Source organism: Megascapheus bottae, chromosome 25 (assembly GCF_031878675.1).
Source record: "Megascapheus bottae isolate mThoBot1 chromosome 25, mThoBot2.hap1, whole genome shotgun sequence".
Classification (NCBI taxonomy): domain Eukaryota; kingdom Metazoa; phylum Chordata; class Mammalia; order Rodentia; family Geomyidae; genus Megascapheus; species Megascapheus bottae.
In genome coordinates, this window is record NC_143533.1 from 4,356,259 (window position 1) to 4,371,947 (window position 15,689).

General features: G+C 54.6%; 2 protein-coding genes across 5 annotated transcripts; both read right to left on the reverse strand.

The window, feature by feature from the left end:
• Positions 1–90: 90 nt before the first annotated feature.
• On the reverse strand, positions 91–7,803 carry Ppp4c (protein phosphatase 4 catalytic subunit). Its single transcript, XM_090357938.1, has 9 exons — positions 7,694–7,803; positions 7,295–7,463; positions 3,545–3,596; positions 2,310–2,360; positions 2,018–2,119; positions 1,592–1,765; positions 1,376–1,502; positions 588–777; positions 91–507 (listed from the first exon to the last, which is right to left on the reverse strand). The coding sequence occupies exons 2-9, from the start codon at positions 7,390–7,392 to the stop codon at positions 378–380; spliced, it is 924 nt and encodes a 307-aa protein (XP_090214064.1). The 5' UTR covers positions 7,393–7,463; positions 7,694–7,803; the 3' UTR covers positions 91–377.
• A 2,773-nt stretch (positions 7,804–10,576) lies between these two features.
• Positions 10,577–15,593, reverse strand: Aldoa (aldolase, fructose-bisphosphate A). Of its 4 annotated transcripts, none has more exons than XM_090357943.1 (9): positions 15,516–15,593; positions 12,976–13,108; positions 12,674–12,885; positions 12,266–12,320; positions 11,977–12,137; positions 11,588–11,671; positions 11,321–11,495; positions 10,969–11,168; positions 10,577–10,877 (listed from the first exon to the last, which is right to left on the reverse strand). In XM_090357943.1, exons 2-9 carry the CDS (start codon positions 13,085–13,087, stop codon positions 10,782–10,784), a joined length of 1,095 nt encoding a protein of 364 aa, XP_090214069.1. In that variant the 5' UTR covers positions 13,088–13,108; positions 15,516–15,593; the 3' UTR covers positions 10,577–10,781. The 4 variants fall into 4 exon arrangements, with proteins under 4 accessions (XP_090214069.1, XP_090214070.1, XP_090214068.1 ...); XM_090357944.1 differs by lacking the exon at positions 15,516–15,593 and adding an exon at positions 15,227–15,250; XM_090357942.1 differs by lacking the exon at positions 15,516–15,593 and adding an exon at positions 14,288–14,432.
• Between the last annotated feature and the right edge of the window lie 96 nt (positions 15,594–15,689).

Sequence of the window (15,689 nt, forward strand, 5' to 3'; positions counted from 1 at the left end):
TGGGGTCCTGCAGTCTGGACTGAAGCATGTCACCCCACATCCCAGGCCAGCACCTCTGCTCCCTAACCCAGTCTGGCACAAACCCCAACACCATTTTTCTTCTTTTATTAGAATTTTTTTTTCTTCTTTTTTCTCAAAACTTTTATCTAAAAACAAACAAAAAAAGAAAAAAGAAAAAAAAAAAAAAAGACTGGAAACTTCATGGTTCGAGTGGGGAGAAAGGAGAGGAGCCTGGGGCCGAGGGTCCAATGTCTCCCGATAAAGTCCTCACCCTGGGGAGAGCAGAGCTGGGAGCCCCTCCACGCCCAGCCTCCAGCTGAGGAGAGGGCAGTCACAGTGCTCCAAGGGCCAGAGAGGCTGAGAGGCAAGCCGAGGGGTCACAGGAAGTAGTCGGCCACGGGCTTCTTGGAAGGGATGCCCCGTGTCTCCTGGGGAGCGGCCTCAAAGATGATGAAGTCTTTCTGGAGATGTTCATCCAGCTCCAAGATGGCTGCCACATTCCCACAGCTGGACACAGGAGCAGCAGTTACGGGCTGGCCTAGATCCCCATCCCTGCTCCCGCCCACATCTCTCCACGGCCAGCTCACCGGTAGCAGTAGTTGGGTGCGGACCACACAGTGAGCACGGTCTCGTTGAAGTGCCACTTGTAACCTTCCATCACCAGTTGGTGGGCACGGCAGATCATGTCAATGTCATTGGCTGCGTTGAACTGGGCCACCACATCACTGCCAAACAGGTAGCCGGCCCCCCGGGGGCTCACACCCCAGCCTGTGGTATCTGAGGTGGAAGGCAGGGGTGGGGGGGGCAGGGCTCAAGATCCTCTGCCTGCTGCCCCAGACCCAGTCCCAGAGGGCACCACGCTGTTCTATGGACCCACAGGGGCTCTGCGGGTTCTGAGGACAGGACAGGATGGCAAATGCCAGGACAGGTGAGCTCCACCCAGAAGGCCCAGAGGCTGTGACTGCCTGGTTACAGTGACCACCACTGCATTGTTCCCCCATCTGTGAGGTTCACAGAAATCAGGCTGGGAATGGCAGGACAGAGTGGATCTGATTTGAAATCTCAGCTCTATTCCCTGCTGGCAGGGAACCCTACCAAATGAGGGGGTCTTCAGGGAGCTACCATTCTGGGGGCCTTACCTCTGAAGCCACTTCCCATTGAGCCAGCCCTCAGCCTCAGTACGCATGCTCCTACCACTCAGCCCCTACCCCCCCCCCCCCCACGCTGCATGCTCCTTACAGGTCCAGCCAGGCAGGTGGAAGATACAGCACATGTGGCTCTGCCTCGTCCTGCTCCTCCCCAGTCTAACTGGCCTTTCGAGCCCTTGCTTCTGTCCACCTAGACAAGCCAGGGGCACCCACCTGCCCAGCCTCACCTTCGGGGTCGGACCACAGGAGGTCACACATGGGCCCATCATGGGGTACCTCTTGTTTTCGGTCAATCGTCCGGATCTGGTCCAGGGTCTGGATGGAGGGTGAGAGGCCCCCGTGCACACAGAAGATCTGGAAGGGAGACACATGCCAGAGGGAAGGGAGGTACTGGCCAAGAGCGCACCAGATCTCCATCCCCGAGGAGCCTGGAGCCAGCCTACCTTGCCATCGATGATGGCCGACAGGCTGAGGTAGTCAAAGATCTCAGTGCAGTAGCGCCACACGGTCACCGAGCCGTACTTGCGCAGGCACTCGTCGTAGAAACCATAGACCTGCGTGATCTGGCGGCTCTCGTGGTTGCCCCGGATGAGGGTGATGCGGTCAGGGTAGCGGACCTAGCGGTGGCGGAACACCAACACCAGGGTTGGGTGCAGTCTATCTCTCCACCGGTCCCTTCCCCAACGCCACATGCCACCAGCTCCAGTCACCACCGTCCTGGCCCACACTGTGCCATTCTCCCCGGAGGCAGGCTGGATGGCCTTAGTAGAGGTGAAGGCTTTTGCCTGCCCACTGTGGGTGGCAAGCGGCAGGCATGGAGAGGGCTGGGAGGATGCAGACAGGGTGCAGACGTGGCCACACACGCCTACCTTGAGGGCCAACAGCAGGAGGAAGGTTTCGACGCTGTAGAAACCACGATCCACAAAGTCCCCCATGAAGAGGTAGTTGGTCTCAGGGACATCACCACCCACCTAGACAGAGGAAGATGGTTTTGCGTGGACCGGAAGCACCCTGCCCCAGCACAGTGGCTGGGTCTTACCTTTCTTTCACCCAACGCCCACTGACTTCTGAGCCCTATATACAGGGAAGTCGAGATTCTGCTCTCGGCCCATGGATCTCTCAGCTGCCCCACGGCCCACTCCCAGCTGCTTCCCCACTCACTCTGAACAGCTCCTTAAGGTCATAGAACTGTCCGTGGATGTCACCACACACCTAGGAAGGAAGAAGGCAGTCTGGCACCGGAGGGAACAAAGGGGCAGACCTTTTGTCCCCAGTGTCTAGCTTTCAAAGCTTCCAAGAGCATGAACACTTGTACCACTTTGGACCACTTGGCTGCAGGCCCATCTAGCCATCTCCATAACCCCCATCCCCACAGCAAGTGTTAACTAACTGCTCTGAGCAAGACAGTATTAAGTTTCCAGAGAGACCCGCATCTCTCACAACTTGATCTCCACCCCCCCAATTCTTTTCATATCCCCAGCAGAAAATTGCTGACAAGGCCTCAGAAACACGTGACTAGAAGCACTCCACCAAATTAAGAGTTCTTCTGCCCCAACTAAGAGGATCTTCCTCCAAATCAAAATTCCCACTTCTAAGGTCTCATTTTTCCACGAGAGCCTGATGTAGCTGAATGGCATGTCACCACACTTTATTGAGATAAAGTCTTACAAACTTTTGTCTGGGGGTTGGGAATGTGGCTCAGTGGTAGAGTGATTGTCCAGCATGTATGAAGCCCTGGGTTCAATTCCTCAGTACCACATAAACAGAAAGAGCAGAAAGTGGCGCTATGGTGCAAATGGTAGAGTACTAGCCTTAGTAAAAGAAACTTAGGGACAGTGCCCAGGCCCCGAGTTCAACCCCCAGGACTGGCCAAAAGAACCCAAAAAACAAAAAACTTTTGTCTGGGCTGGCCTGGAACTTGAATCCTCCAAATCTCACCCTCCTGAGTAGGTAGGATTATAGTGACCAGTGTCCAGCTTGTCTGCTTTGGCGGTTACTGGAGTTTGAATTCAAGGCCTTTCAGTTACTTATTAGGTACTCTACCACTTAAGCCAGGTTCAACATTACCTCTCCTCTTTTTTGTGGTGCTGGGGATGGAACCCTGGACGGACCTCATATAGACTAGCAAGTGCTCTGCCGCTAAGCTACATCTACAGCTAGTACTTGAGCTTGAACAGAGGGCCGGCGCTCTACCACTTGAGCACTTGGCTTTTTGGTAAGTGGAGATGAATTTTATCTGACCAGCCTGGTTTCAAATCTTGATCTTTAGGTGGCGAGATGGCAGCAGGGGGTTAGGGGACACGACATGGGGCTTCCTGGGTTTTCAGGAATGAAAAGTGGCCTTGTGGAGCCACTAAGGGTATCTAAGGGGCCAAGCAGGGACAGCAGGTACTCACCGTGACCGGTGAGTCCACCCTCTGCACGTTGCTCTCCTCTACCAAGATCTCTCTGTAAACAAAAGAGCAGGGTCACTACAGCTGGCCCAGCCCAACTCATGATCTCTTAAGGGGCGGTGGGGGGTGAGAACATGAAGTAGTCCACGAACCTCTAGGGGGCAGGAATGAAGTGGCCAACTACCCTAGGATCTGCTGACTACAGCCCTCCACATCCTTCTACCGCAACCTGCTGCCAGCAGGGCGTGGCCTGAGTTGAAGCCCTACCAAACGGGCGACACAAGGGCTAGAGCCCAGTCACCTTCAAAACGATGCCTGTCCCACTGTCACCAGCCTGAGTGGAGAGGCAGGGAGGACTTCTGGATTTCCTTTATGATCCGGAGCACAGTTATGGAGTCAGTTACAAGATGGCCAATGTGAACAATGCAACATGCACTGCCAAGGTGTGGACCAATGAGAAGCGCAGGGGTGAGTGTGAGCACCGGCAAACTGTGCCAGGACAGTAGGGAGAGAGACCTGTGCAGGACCCACACCACCAAGCAACTGTCCTCAGCAGCAGGGCCTCAGTATGTCCCAGGGAAAGGCTGCAGTTTGGGCTCCAATTACACACCACAGGCTGGGGCTCACTTATTATCAAGCTACTCTGCTAGGGGAGGCCAGTCTCTTCCCACTAGGCCATGAGTCCTCTGAGCTCAGCAAATAGCAGTTCAGCAATGTCTCTCAACAAGGGAAGTGTGCCTCAGCCCTCTGGAAACAGGAAGAAGTTCTAGTAGTGGTCTGAGATGCCACACGGCACATGGGCTCTCTCACTTGTATGGAATCTGATGGGGAGGAATGTCATTCCACGGAGAAGCTTTTCTATTTATTTTTTCAGTGTTGATACTATACTAGGGATCGAACCCATGGCTTGGGCACTGTCCCTGACTCTACCACTTGAGCCACCGTGCCACCTGCAGTATTTTTGGTGCTTTATTGGAGAGAAGGATTTTGTGGATTTTGCAGGCTTTTGGTAACTCACTGGTACTCATTTTTACTTCCACAACTAACATACCAGCAAGAAGTGGCTACACAGAATCCCATCTTAGTCTCATGATTTCAGAAACTCATAGGTCAAGGTCAAAGGACTATACTGCTAATGGTGCCAGAGAAGAGATTCACACTGAAGAGGAGATTCAAAAGCTCACTCTTCTAATGTGTTCATCTGCTCAGACACTGGAGGCCTTGTGGTTCTCAGGGTTTAATATAATCTATGCACACGCTGAGCTTTTTTTTTTTTGGTGTTAGTACTAGAGCTTGTACTTAGGGCCTTGGGGTTTTATTTTGCTTTGTTTTTGCTCACAGCTGGAGCTCTATCATTCAAACCATACCTCCAGCTCCAGCTTTTTTGCTGGTCAATAGGAGATTAGGACTCTCTCTTATTTGCCAAGCTAACTTCAAACCACACCCCTCAGATCTCAGCTTCCTAAGGAGCTAGGAATAAATGTATAAGCTACCACCAGTGCCCGCTTCAGTGAAGAGTGTCTGCAACAAGCCACGGCAAAGTGCTACACTGTTCTTTCAGAATGGGAAAGCAGTGGCAAACTCAGGCCTCAGTTCAGTCACTGCTCAACAAGGCAGGATAGCCGGCCCAGTCCTTCATAGCTCGTTGCTTCCTCTTCTATCAAAACCTAAAACTACAAGATACCACGCAAGCATTGCCCACCATCTCTACCACACTGGCACATCCCAGTGAGGGAAAGGAAGATTAGATTATTTTGGGGGGTGGTAATAGCAAAGTTCCTAAAATGCAAATTAGTGCCAAAGCAGAGGGGGGTCACTAAAACTTCCCACAAGCTAGTCTAGGCAGGGAGACTGTCTTGCCTTATAAAGCAGTAGAGCCCAGCCGGGCTGCTTTTCCCGTCCTTATTCCCCCCATTTCCTCCTCAGCTTTCTTTATGATACTGGAGTCTGAACTCAGATCCTTGCACTTGCTGGGCAGGTACTCTAGCTTTCGAGGCCCTGACTCAGCCCTTTTTTTTAAGCTGTTACATGTCATGTAGGCTTTCATGCCTGGGGCGGCCTCAGACCACAATCCTCCTACCTGTAGCCTCCCCAGTAGCTGAGATAACAGATATTCGCCACCACACCTGGTTTATTGACTGAGATGGAGGGCCTTACTAACTTTTTTTTGACCTGGGCTGGTATAGAACCATGATCCTCTGCATCTCCACCTTCTGGATAGAGTTACAGATGTGACCCAGGGTGAACTGGTGAACTGCCTCGGTCTGGTATTTTAAAGGGACAAAGGCTGTTAATCAAATTCAGCCCCGATGGGCTTCAGAATCTCTGTGAGGGACAGAGTCAAACAAGCTACTTTTTTTTTTTTTTTGCCAGTCCTGGGATTGAGCTCAGGGCCTGAGCACTGTCCTTGGACTTTCTCAAGGCTAGAGCTCTACCACTTGAGCCTCAGCACCACTTCTGGCTTTTTTCTATGTTATGTGGTACCAAGGAATTGAACCCAGGTCTCCATGCATGCTAGGCAAGCACTTTAACCACTAGGCCAAACTCCCGGCCATCAGCGCAGCTACTTTATCATAGGATGACCTGAGTCAAGTCCCTGGCACTCTCAAGTTTCCAGTTAAACAGAGAAAAACAATTCCAACCTCACAGGAGCAGAGGTGACAGTGGAGAAAACTTGTACTGGATATGCTACCAGTTCTTTATCTTTTCTCCTATAGTTTACCAGCCTAGTAGAAGCCACAGGTAAAAAGTTCCCTAGAAGGAACAGCTTATTTGCCTCTTCACCTGTTATCCTGGTCTCTGGGAAGGCCCTTCCTTCCAAGTAATCCCCATCAGCTAGCCAGACTATCTCCATCTTTCCAGGCTCACCTGGAATGTTTCTGATTGCTTCAACCCCTGTATAGCATCATCTTCCAACATGGCCAACTATACCATCTCACTGTCAACACTGACTGCTACCAAACTGCTAAATTCACCTCCAGCACAACCCACTGAAGGAATCTTTAAACTTACCTTTAATTAATGAGCACAATGACCCCTACTTTATGTATACATGAAGTTACATCTCAAGACCACCATGTCCTCTTATTCCTAAATCTGGACCTTTAACTATTACTTCCTTGCATTTCCCATTAAACTCTTCTGAATCAGGCCTCTCTCCACATCATTCTACTACTTATTCGCCAGTAATTTATCATACACTCGCACATTAAAACAAGAACAGTAATCCAAGTCCCCCTTTGTGCAGCAGGGACTGAAAAAAGGTCAGGACACAAAAAACTGGCTTCACTTTGAAGTAACTTAGAACAATGAGTCTTCACTTCTAAAACGGGGACAAACCACCGACCTCTCTTTAAGCGTTGCTGATGGCAATAAGAGAATTTTATAACCCACGGGGTCTTCAGCATTCTAGCTTTTTAACGTTTATTCTGGCCGACAATCACTCATCTATCACCTTCTTCGTCCAGACTGCGAGGAGAAGGCTTCCCTGTTGGCCGGGACAGATGAGCTGGGACCCTCTCTGAGTTTCTTAAGTACTTTAAGTACTTTTCTTGAGTCCTAACTCCACCGGCAACACACCATCTAGTATTTCTCAAATGTCTTTCTCGTTCTCTGCTTTCCTCCAGCACATCAACTGTGTCCCTCGAGGCTGGTGGTCCCATTCCGCTCTTCTCAGGGGACGCTTCCAGAATGGGGCGAACCCCAAGTTCTCCGCTGGGGTCTCCGTCCCCGCGCCTGACCCCCCGGGCTCACCTGGCCTTGGCACAGAGGGCCTTGACTTCGCTCTCCTTGATGAGCTCGCAGCGCCGCAGCTGCTCGATCTGCCGGTCCAGGTCGCTGATCTCCGCCATGGCCCACCGCTCTCCCCCCGGCGCGGGTCAGAGTCGGGGCCGCCGCCCCCTCCGCGCCGCACAGGGGTCTCCTGGGGAAGGCGAAGACGAGCTCGCGGGCTCAGAGTGTACGTACGGGGCGCGGGGGGGGGGGGGCGACTCGATTCTGGGGCTGACCCGGCGCCCCCCACCCCGGCCTCCCCTCACATCGGCGCCGGGTCCCCCAGCGTCCCACCGCCCAGGCCGCAGCCCCCGCTAACTCCCATCGAACCCCGCGACCCCGCGCTAAGGACGGTGGCCTGGAGGGATCTCTGACTCTTACCGCGCCGCTGCGACCCCGGCTCGGGCTCTCGGGCTTCCTGCCTCCCTCCTTCCCTCCGCTTTGGGCCGCCGCCACAGCCGCTTCTACTTCCGGCCCCGCCGCGGAAGCAAAGGGAGGCCAGTTCCGCCGCGCACCGGACGTGACGTCATACACACGTCCCCGCCCTCGCCGCGCCCTTCCAGTCGTTCTCCAGGCGGGGTGGGGGAGGGGAGGCGCAAGGAACCGGAAGTCGCCGCTGCCCGGACCGTTAGCCATCCAGACTCACGGCGGATGGTCCAGCTTGGGGACAGCATGGGAGGAGGCCCTGATGGTCTTGTCGCTCCCCATCTCCCCCGACTGCAGGGGTGAAACTTCCTGGGCCCGCCATTGCAGCGCTAGCGTTTGCAAGGGCCATGGCTTGGGCTGGGAATGTGGCTCAAGTGGTAGAGCCTTCAGCAAGCGAAGATCAGGGCGAGCGCCCCAGGACACAGGACAGGGGGCGAACGAAACAAAACAATCGAGGGCCATTGCCATAGGCACTTGTAAGCATTTGTTTAGTGCATGAAGAAATACCAGCCCAGGACTGGGAATGGGGCTCAGTGGTGGAGTGCTTGCCTAGCATGCATGAAGTCCTGGGTTTGATTCCTCAGGACCACATAAACAAAAAACCAGAAGTGGTGCTGTGGTTCAAGTGGTGGAGTGCTAGCCTTGAGCAAAAAAAAAAAAAAAAAAAAAAAAAAAGCTCAGGAATGGTGCCCGGGCCCTGAGTTCAAGGCCCCAGGACTGGCAACAACAAAAATGTCAGGGGCCAAGAGGAAGCTGCTAACGCTGGGCGTTGTGGTGCATGTCTGCAACCCCACCACTTGGGAGGCTGAAACAAAAGCATTACAAATTGGAGGCCAGCTTAGGCTACAGAAGAAGGGGTCCACCTTTCTCACCCCATGCCAGTGCCTACACCAGCACAGCCCCCTGGATTCCACATTCCTTGCTTTTGCCTGAGTTTTTTTTTTTTTGTTTTTGTTTCCACCTTAAGGAGATTTGAATCTAGCTATATTCATAGTTCTAGTCCCACCTCCCCACCCCCCCAGGGTTTCTGGACATCAGATTGTTACAAAATTAACACCAAACACACTCTAAACTGTCATATTGTAAGTCCTCTGCTTCCCTAATATATATGCATATATTATTGCCAGTGCTGGGCTTGAATTCAGGGCCTAATTCAATCTGATGTCCAGAAACCTTGGGGGTGGGGAGGTGGGAAACAAGACACTAGAACTAGGAATATAGCTAGGTTCAAATCTCCTTAAGGTGGAAGCACAACACTTCCGGCTTTTTTCTGTGTATGTGGTACCAAAGAATTGAACCGGGGGACTTCATGAATGCTAGACAAGCACTTTACCAACTAAGCCACATTCCCAGCCCAGAGTAAACCATTTACCTTCAAACATTTACCAATGACCTTCAAGTAATCCAGCTTCTGTGCATTCATTTTTGTGCTGGCACAAAGCCTTGTAGTCTTGCTTGGCTTTTTCTACTCAAGGCTGGCTGCTGTACCACTTGAGCCACACACATAAGTCTTTTGAGTCCTGTGTCCCACTTTTGATTGTACCACCAGGTCCACCCAGCTTATTGAGTTGGGGGACTGGCCTCTAGCCAAGTGATGCATTTCCCCAACAGCTGGGATTAGAGACTCAAGTTGCTAAATTACAGGGCCTGGATGACGTTAACTTTTATTCACTTCATTTTGTTGAGAGCTGGGCATGAGGGATGGGTTTGTGTTTTTTCCTAGCAGTGCAATGAACCTAGTCTTGTAAATGTTAGGTATTATTCTATCACTGAACTATTTATTGGCCAGGGAAGCAGCTACAAAAGTTTTGCTGGAGACCAAGTTTCTGAAGCTCTAGGTAATTGGAAGTTAATTTTATGAGGATCACCACAGGAGTTTTATATATCTATATATAAAGACCAGAAAGGTCAGTATTTCCTGGTCTGGAAAGAATCCAGACCAGGAAAGGACAGGGAGAGATTGCAGGAAATGAAACAGCAAGACTAACCAGTTCCCTAGTTATGATCAGGATCTACAGCAGCTATAAACTGGTGTAGTTATTACGACACACCCAAAACTGGCAAGGGTTCAAGGCATGGGATAAATATGGGGCCCCACTTGAATTTCATGGGATACAATTCACAAACTGTTCTTAATCTGGATCCTGAGCTCCACAAGAGTTTCAAGGTATCTGCAACATGGAGGGTTCTATTGCCTAAAGGAGACTAAGCTATTTCAAATTCTAGCATTTTTGCCAAGTGCTGGAATTTGAACTCAGGGCCTTGAGCTTGCTATGCTCAGGCAAGCATTCTGCCATTTCTGAAGTATATTCCCAGAGCTGGAAGCCCAGGGGTGTGAAATCAGGGCCCTGTATTTGCTAGGCAGGTGTTAATAGTTTTGAGCCATACTTCCAGCCCATCATTTGTTTTGGGGACAGATTCTACTTATCAGTAGCTGGGATCACAGATGTGAGCTATCAGCTCCCCAGATGGGAAAGAAGCTGAAGAATGGAATTCAGGAGATAATGGGTTAAATATCCTGCTTCAGTGGAGGAACCGTGCAATGTTAAGATTCATGAACTGGCACCGCACCTAGAAGAGGACAGCTTTCAGAGGTAGCTAATTTTGGCATGGTTGCTTTTCCTTGAGTTCTGGGCTTACAAGTGAGGCTAAGGCTGAAGTTTCCCTTGCCCCAGTAGCTGGCTTGCTTAAAGCCCTGGTCAAGTAAGAGACTGCAGCACCATCCTACCCGCTCCTTCATCCTTCTCCTTCCTAGGGTGAATTAACACAAGGATTCTTTCCTTTTCTGCAACCCTCCTATCCCTCGACCCCATCTTAGAAGCCACAAACCAGACAGACTCCCCCTTCAATAGCTGTTTATTGGCAGTGGGCTGGAAGGGGTGATGGAGTTAGCGCTCACAGACAACACCACACACCAAGTCACAAAGGAGGCAAGAATGATGGGAAAGAGCCTGGAGTCCTCATGAGGCCCCCTCCTTAAGAGGGAGTGGGTGAAGCAGGGGCCTGGAGTGTCGAGGGGGGGGGGCAGCTTCAACACCTCAGCTTAGTAGGCGTGGTTGGAGACGAAGAGGGACTCGCTGGCTGCAGCGCCAGCCTGCCCGCTTGGAGTGTACTTCCCTTGGCAGGCCAGGCTATTGGCCTGAGAGGGGAAAGGAGAGAGAGAGTGAGGTTTCTTTCTCCTCAGAGCCCTTCCGCTTGCCAGATGCCCACCTACCTTCCCCCAGCCTTACCAGAGCTCGCTTGACGTACTCCTCCTGGGCTGCCTTCAGGTTCTCCTTCTTCCCACCCCAGGCCTTCAGGGCAGAGGCCTGCAGGGCTCGGCCATAGGAAAAGGTCAGAGCCCATGGCTTCAGCAAGGGACACTTATTGATGGCGTTGAGATTGATGGTTGCTTCTTCCTCACTCTGTCCTCCAGACAAAAAGGTGACCCCTGGAGAACAAGGGCAGGACTTGAGTCAGAGATGGGAGTTGGGGGGTGACAGCAGCTAGGAACTGCCTTTCACAGCAGACCAACTGGGATCCAAGGGCCAATTCTGATACACCCCCCCCCCCCAACTGCCAGGGTGAGGGGACAGGCCTCACCGGTGACAGCAGGGGGCACTGTGCGGCGTAGCGCTGTGACGGTGGCCATGGCAATCTCCTCATTGGAGTACTTCTGGGTGCAGGCGTGGCCAGGGGTGACCATGTTTGGCTTCAGCAAGGTGCCTTCCAGGTAGATGTGGTGGTCGCTCAGAGCCTTGTAGACAGCAGCCAGCACCTGGAGCCGGTTAAGAGCAAGAACACGGTGGGTGGGATGGAGGACCAATTGGCCCAGAGCCCAGGCCCAGCCACGTGGGACAGGTCACTTACCTTCTCAGTTACATACTGACAGCGCTTCAAGTCATGGTCCCCATCAGGGAGAATCTCAGGCTCCACAATGGGCACGATGCCATTCTGTGGTGAGAGGGACAGAGCTGTAAGGGACCCCACCCTATAGTTACCCCAGCCACTGGCCAAGATGTTATCTTGATGACAGGGACTCAAGGCTTCAAAGCTCAGTGGATTACAAGCAAAACAAAATCTCAGATCTGCCCACACAATCCCACTCTGCCCCTCTGTCTTGCAGAGTAGCCTGCTCCTGGAGTATTGGCAAGAGTTGCTGTGGAGGAGGGGAGAGAGCCTAGCAGATGGTCAGCAAGCTAGCCCATAATCAAATGAGGTAGGAGGTGGCCTGCTAGGGACCTGTAGTCCAATCCCACCTGCTGACAGATACTGGCATAACGGGCCAGAACGTTGGCATTTTCCATAATGGCAAGGGCTGAGGGAGTGTGTTCCCCAATCTTCAGCACACAACGCCATTTGGCAAAGTCAGCTCCGTCCTTCTTGTATTGGGCACAGCGCTCAGATAGTCCATCCAGCCCTGGAGAGGAGACAAAAGGACAGAGCATGCAGGAATGTGGTGTGGGACTTCACTAACTTTTTTTCCCCCAAAGCCCCAAGCGTGGGCAAGCTGCCTGCAAAGGGGAAGAAGCCCAATAATGTCCTCACCTTGGGTGGTGGTCTCGCCATTTGTTCCGGCCAGGGGCACCACGCCCTTATCTACCTGTTGGGACAAGGAATGATGATCTAAAACACTGTCCTACGCTACAGAACCCCTCCCCCAACAGTGACTTGACCTCTTTCCTGCCTTTCGGAGGGTGTCCGGCCACCCAGGCCTGTGAGGCAGGACACACTGGGATAGTAACTGACAGGAATGTTAATGGAATTGCAAAACTAAAGATGCCCTCCACCCCCATGCCATCTCCAGGCTAATTCAGGAAGGGCCTAGGTTCCATCCATAGGACTGCAAGAAATTATTTCAAGGGGAACAAGGGACTAAGTCCCAGAAGTCTGGAGTGGTTTGCACACACGTCTCCAAACCCCTAACCCATATCCTGTTCTGCCCTGCTGTCTCACCTTAATGCCCACGACACCACCCTTGGATTTGATAACTTGGGGGAAGGGGCGCCCATCATCCGCCTTCTGGTAGAGTGTTTCGTGGAAGAGGATGACCCCTCCAATGCAGGGGTTCACTCGGTCATCTGCCGTCAGAAGCAGCTGGCGGTAGAAGCGGCGGTTCTCCTCGGTGTTCTCAGTTCCAATGGACTGCAGCCGCTTGGCAATGCTTCCTGGAAACAGGGCCACAAGGGAGGGTTAAGAGGATCAGCCTGTCACTACCAATCCTGGTTCTGCCACCCTGACTCCTGCCGGCACCGCACCAGTGGACTCATCTGCAGCCAGGATGCCCTTGCCCGGAGCCACAATGCGATGAGCGATGTCCGATAGCTCCTTCTTCTGCTCCGGAGTAAGCGCTGGGTATGGGTAGGGCATGGTGGTGGTGACAGCAAGTTCCTGCATGGAGGAAGCAAGGCCTGATCAGGTGGATTTTCTCATAACCCCTATGGTCAGGTTTCCTTGCCTAGAGGTCAGGGTGGAGGTTCCCGGCCTCCCCTGCCCCACACCGGGCATGTCCTGGGGCAGTCTTATCCCCAGCTCTTCCTTATACTATGCCTGCCTCCTCCTGTACCTGTCCTAACTCTCTTTGTAGCTGGGTGTTGTTGCCCAGAGAGTGGGTTCTCCCACTGACAACTGGGGGAAAGGAAAAAGCCAGAGCCAGAGACAGGCGGGTCACGTTGAGGCTGGACCCATCTGGCCTGCGCGTTGCCATGGGGTCACCTTCCTAGAAACAAAATTGAACCGGAGTATTTCAGAATTTAAAGGTCAGGTATGAGTAGGGCAGAGGGCGCAATATCTTCGTGTAAAAGAGCCCAGAGAAGAGAAAGATCTGTGCTGGAACCACACAGCCACCCAAGAGCCAGATCTGAGATTAGAATCCAGATCTTCACTGTCATCAACCCTATCCAATCCAATCAAGAATCCCAGGGCTGGCCCAGGTCTCAAGGACATCCCAAGGTCAGACTTCTCCCCCTCCCCGGGAGGGGGAGGGGATTAGGAAAAAGGCCCTAGAGCCATTTAATGGAAGAAGCCCAAAAGAAGGGAAGGTTTTTGACCTAACTGGAGGACGTGATGGAGACAAGCGCCCCATCCCTTCCCTTAAAAAGTGCGTGACTTCGGCAGAAAACAGCTCGGAAACAAGGTCATGGAGCAGGAAAGACAAGGAAGGTGTTAATGGATCACCCGGGCTGCGAGGGGTTTCCCCTCGGCTCGGAAGCCAGGCCGGGCGGGAGGGCGCCCCCACCCCCATCTGCGGTGGTGTGCGCGCTGGGCTCCCACCCCGCGGCCGCTGGGGATTTCGAGGGAGGAAAGGGGACCCTAATGCTTTGCATCGGAGAGTCCCTGGGTGGGATATATCTACATATACAGAAAAATGGCCCATCGTCCTGCTTCCTCCCCCGCCGTGACTCAGCGAGCAGAGCGGCGGCGTTGCGCAGCGGAGCCGAGGAGCGCAGCCCGGGACAGGGGGGAGGGGGGAAGGATGCCCGCATGCAGTGGGGGGGGATCGGGGGCTTCGCCACGACCTGGGACCCTTCCCGAGATCGCCGGCCTGCGCACGTGGCGAGGGGCGCTCACCTGGCTCGGAGGGGGTGGGCGGCGGGCCGGAGGCGGCGGCGGCCGGAGGGCAGGCGGACGGACGTAAGAACGCGAGCGCAGTCACCAGGACTCGGCTCTGCGGCGTTCCAAGAGAACGCAGCCTATTCAGTGCCGAGGGGGCGGGCGGGGGCGGGCACCGGGCCTTTTAAAGGCACCGCTCCGCCCTCCGCCGGGCTCCTCCCGGGTCCTTCCCGGCCCGGGGCCGCGAAGCCGCCAATGGCGAGCGAGGAGCGGAGAGCGCCGCCTCCCGCAGCCGCGGGGCCGGGGCGGCGCCCGGGCGGGGCGGGGCTCGAGCGCGGCGACCCCGCCCGCCGCCGCCCCCCTGGACGTGACTCGGGCCACATCCCGCGGGCCGCCGGGCCTGCCCACGTGTTCCCCCCGCCGCCGCGTGCGGGCCAGCGCGGTGACTCAGCGGGAACTGCGGCCTCCGGGAGGACGGGGCGGGCGCGGGGCCCCGGAGGGACGGGGCAGCGCGCTGTCCTCCCTCCCAGCGTCGCTTCCGGCCTCCACCTCCACCCTCACCGAGTGGCGTGGTCGGGCGTTAGCCGGCCTCGCCCGTGGGCCGGGCGCGAGAGACCGAGGGACGGGCGGCAGGTGGGCGCGCCGGGAGCGGAAGAAGGCGGCGGGGCCTCCCCGCGCTGGGCCTGTCCCCGGCCGGCGCCCCTCGGCCCTGATCCGGCCCGGGGCGCACGCACGCGCGCTGCGCCGGGGTGGCGCAGGCTAGGCCGCGAGAACCTGAGCAGGGGAGAATGGCCGGCTCGGGCTGGCCCTGTATTGCCTAAACAGGTCCCTGAGGAAGGGCTCCCCCGGGCCTGATCTCCTTCTCCAAAACGAAATCAGCTCCTGAGCTGTCCTCCTCCCCTGCGCTTTCCCGTTCTTCGGGCAGAAAACCACCCTACCCCGGGGGCCCAAGCCCACCTGCAGCCAGGCGAGGAGCGGAGGGGCCGGCGGAGGCTCGCGGTCTGCAGTGAGCCCCGAGGGTCTGGGCTGGGTTATAAGGCAGCCCTCGCCCTCCCCCGCGCCTGTGTCCCCAACCTTCTCTGTAACCCCTGCCCTTTCCTCACCACAGATCCCGCAGCAGGGACCTATATTTAGGGAAACTTGAAGCCCCTGACATTCATGCCAGCGTGGGGCCCTGCATGGGGGAAGGAGGATGCCTTGGGTCCACCCTATGGGGAGGCCTCCCCCCCACCCCCAACCAACTCACCGTTATATTTTAGAGGAAATCTCCTTGCAATTCCAGACTGAGGCTATTGGTTGTCAAGAGAAACCTCCGAGCAGGGATCTGTGGGTGGGGAGGAAGGAGTAAGAGGAGGGAGTGGGGTGTCTGTTCTCCCAGCTGCCTGCCACTTATTCCTTCTAACCCCTTCCCTTCCCCACT